Here is an 848-nt window from a genome sequence, read left to right as displayed (position 1 = left end):
GGATTTAGAGATAATAGATAGCAAGGCTGGGGAAGCTCTCCCTGATTATCCGTTCCTGTCTGTTTCCTTTTTTTTTCAGTGAGGAGTATTTCAACGGACTTATAGAACGAACCACTCAATTAAAAGATATGACAAAAGACGACCTGAAGAATTCTGTTGGAAATGGCCCTGTAGCAACGGCCTCTACCATTCTAATTGCCGGTTTGGTTGCTATGCTGACAGCCGTCTCTGCCTAGGGTTCAACTTGCCTTTAGCTAATCAGCAAGTTGTCGCTCTTCGTCTTCAGCTAGGGTACAGAGCACTTTGCAAACCAAACCGCCTTTATTGGCCTCTAGTTGGGAATCACCCCTTTCTGCATGAACAGCCAACCTTTAGCTGCTGTTTCAAACAACATACCCGAAGCAGCATAGAGGCAAAAAGCAGCAAAGATATCGGGGGGATGTCCGAGTCTAGACTTTGCACCCTGCGTCTAATCCACCCCATCCGGTGGTCGTGGCGCTTTTTTTTTCAACTTGCAGTGCTTATCTCAGCCTTTGATTTCTCCGTGAACACTAATTATCGTCAGAAACATACCTCTTCTCTAGATAGGCAAACTGCTTGCAGGTAGTTGGCCTCTCACGCATCGCTTAGCAGTGAGTTATGATAGAGGTCCAAACAAACAATTCAGTTAATATCTGAACAGAGTTAATAACTGGAGCACGTCGGAGGCTATGCAGCATACGGAGAAAACAAGGTAGCGGGAACGCATGCAAGATATTCTCGTATGCGGAGCAAAACTGAAACTTACCTCGGAACCCCGCGCGTCGTTTGTAATTCTTGACGTGATCCGGGCACGAGTTCCCCTTCGC

General features: G+C 46.6%; 1 protein-coding gene across 1 annotated transcript in view; it reads left to right on the top strand.

Moving 5' to 3' along the window:
- The window catches only part of EMH_0065360 (uncharacterized protein), a gene marked incomplete at both ends in the record, with an annotated part of 1,846 nt that extends 1,610 nt beyond the window's left edge, over positions 1 to 236 (top strand). The window contains one exon of the mRNA XM_013498369.1: positions 80 to 236. Coding sequence (XP_013353823.1) covers positions 80 to 236 — 157 coding nt within the window. The remainder of the gene's footprint in view (positions 1 to 79) is intronic.
- Between the last annotated feature and the right edge of the window lie 612 nt (positions 237 to 848).

The sequence above is a fragment of the Eimeria mitis genome, genomic scaffold (genome assembly GCF_000499745.2).
Source record: "Eimeria mitis Houghton genomic scaffold, Emh_scaff3378, whole genome shotgun sequence".
NCBI lineage: Eukaryota > Apicomplexa > Conoidasida > Eucoccidiorida > Eimeriidae > Eimeria > Eimeria mitis.
This window is presented reverse-complemented; position numbering and strand designations above follow the sequence as displayed.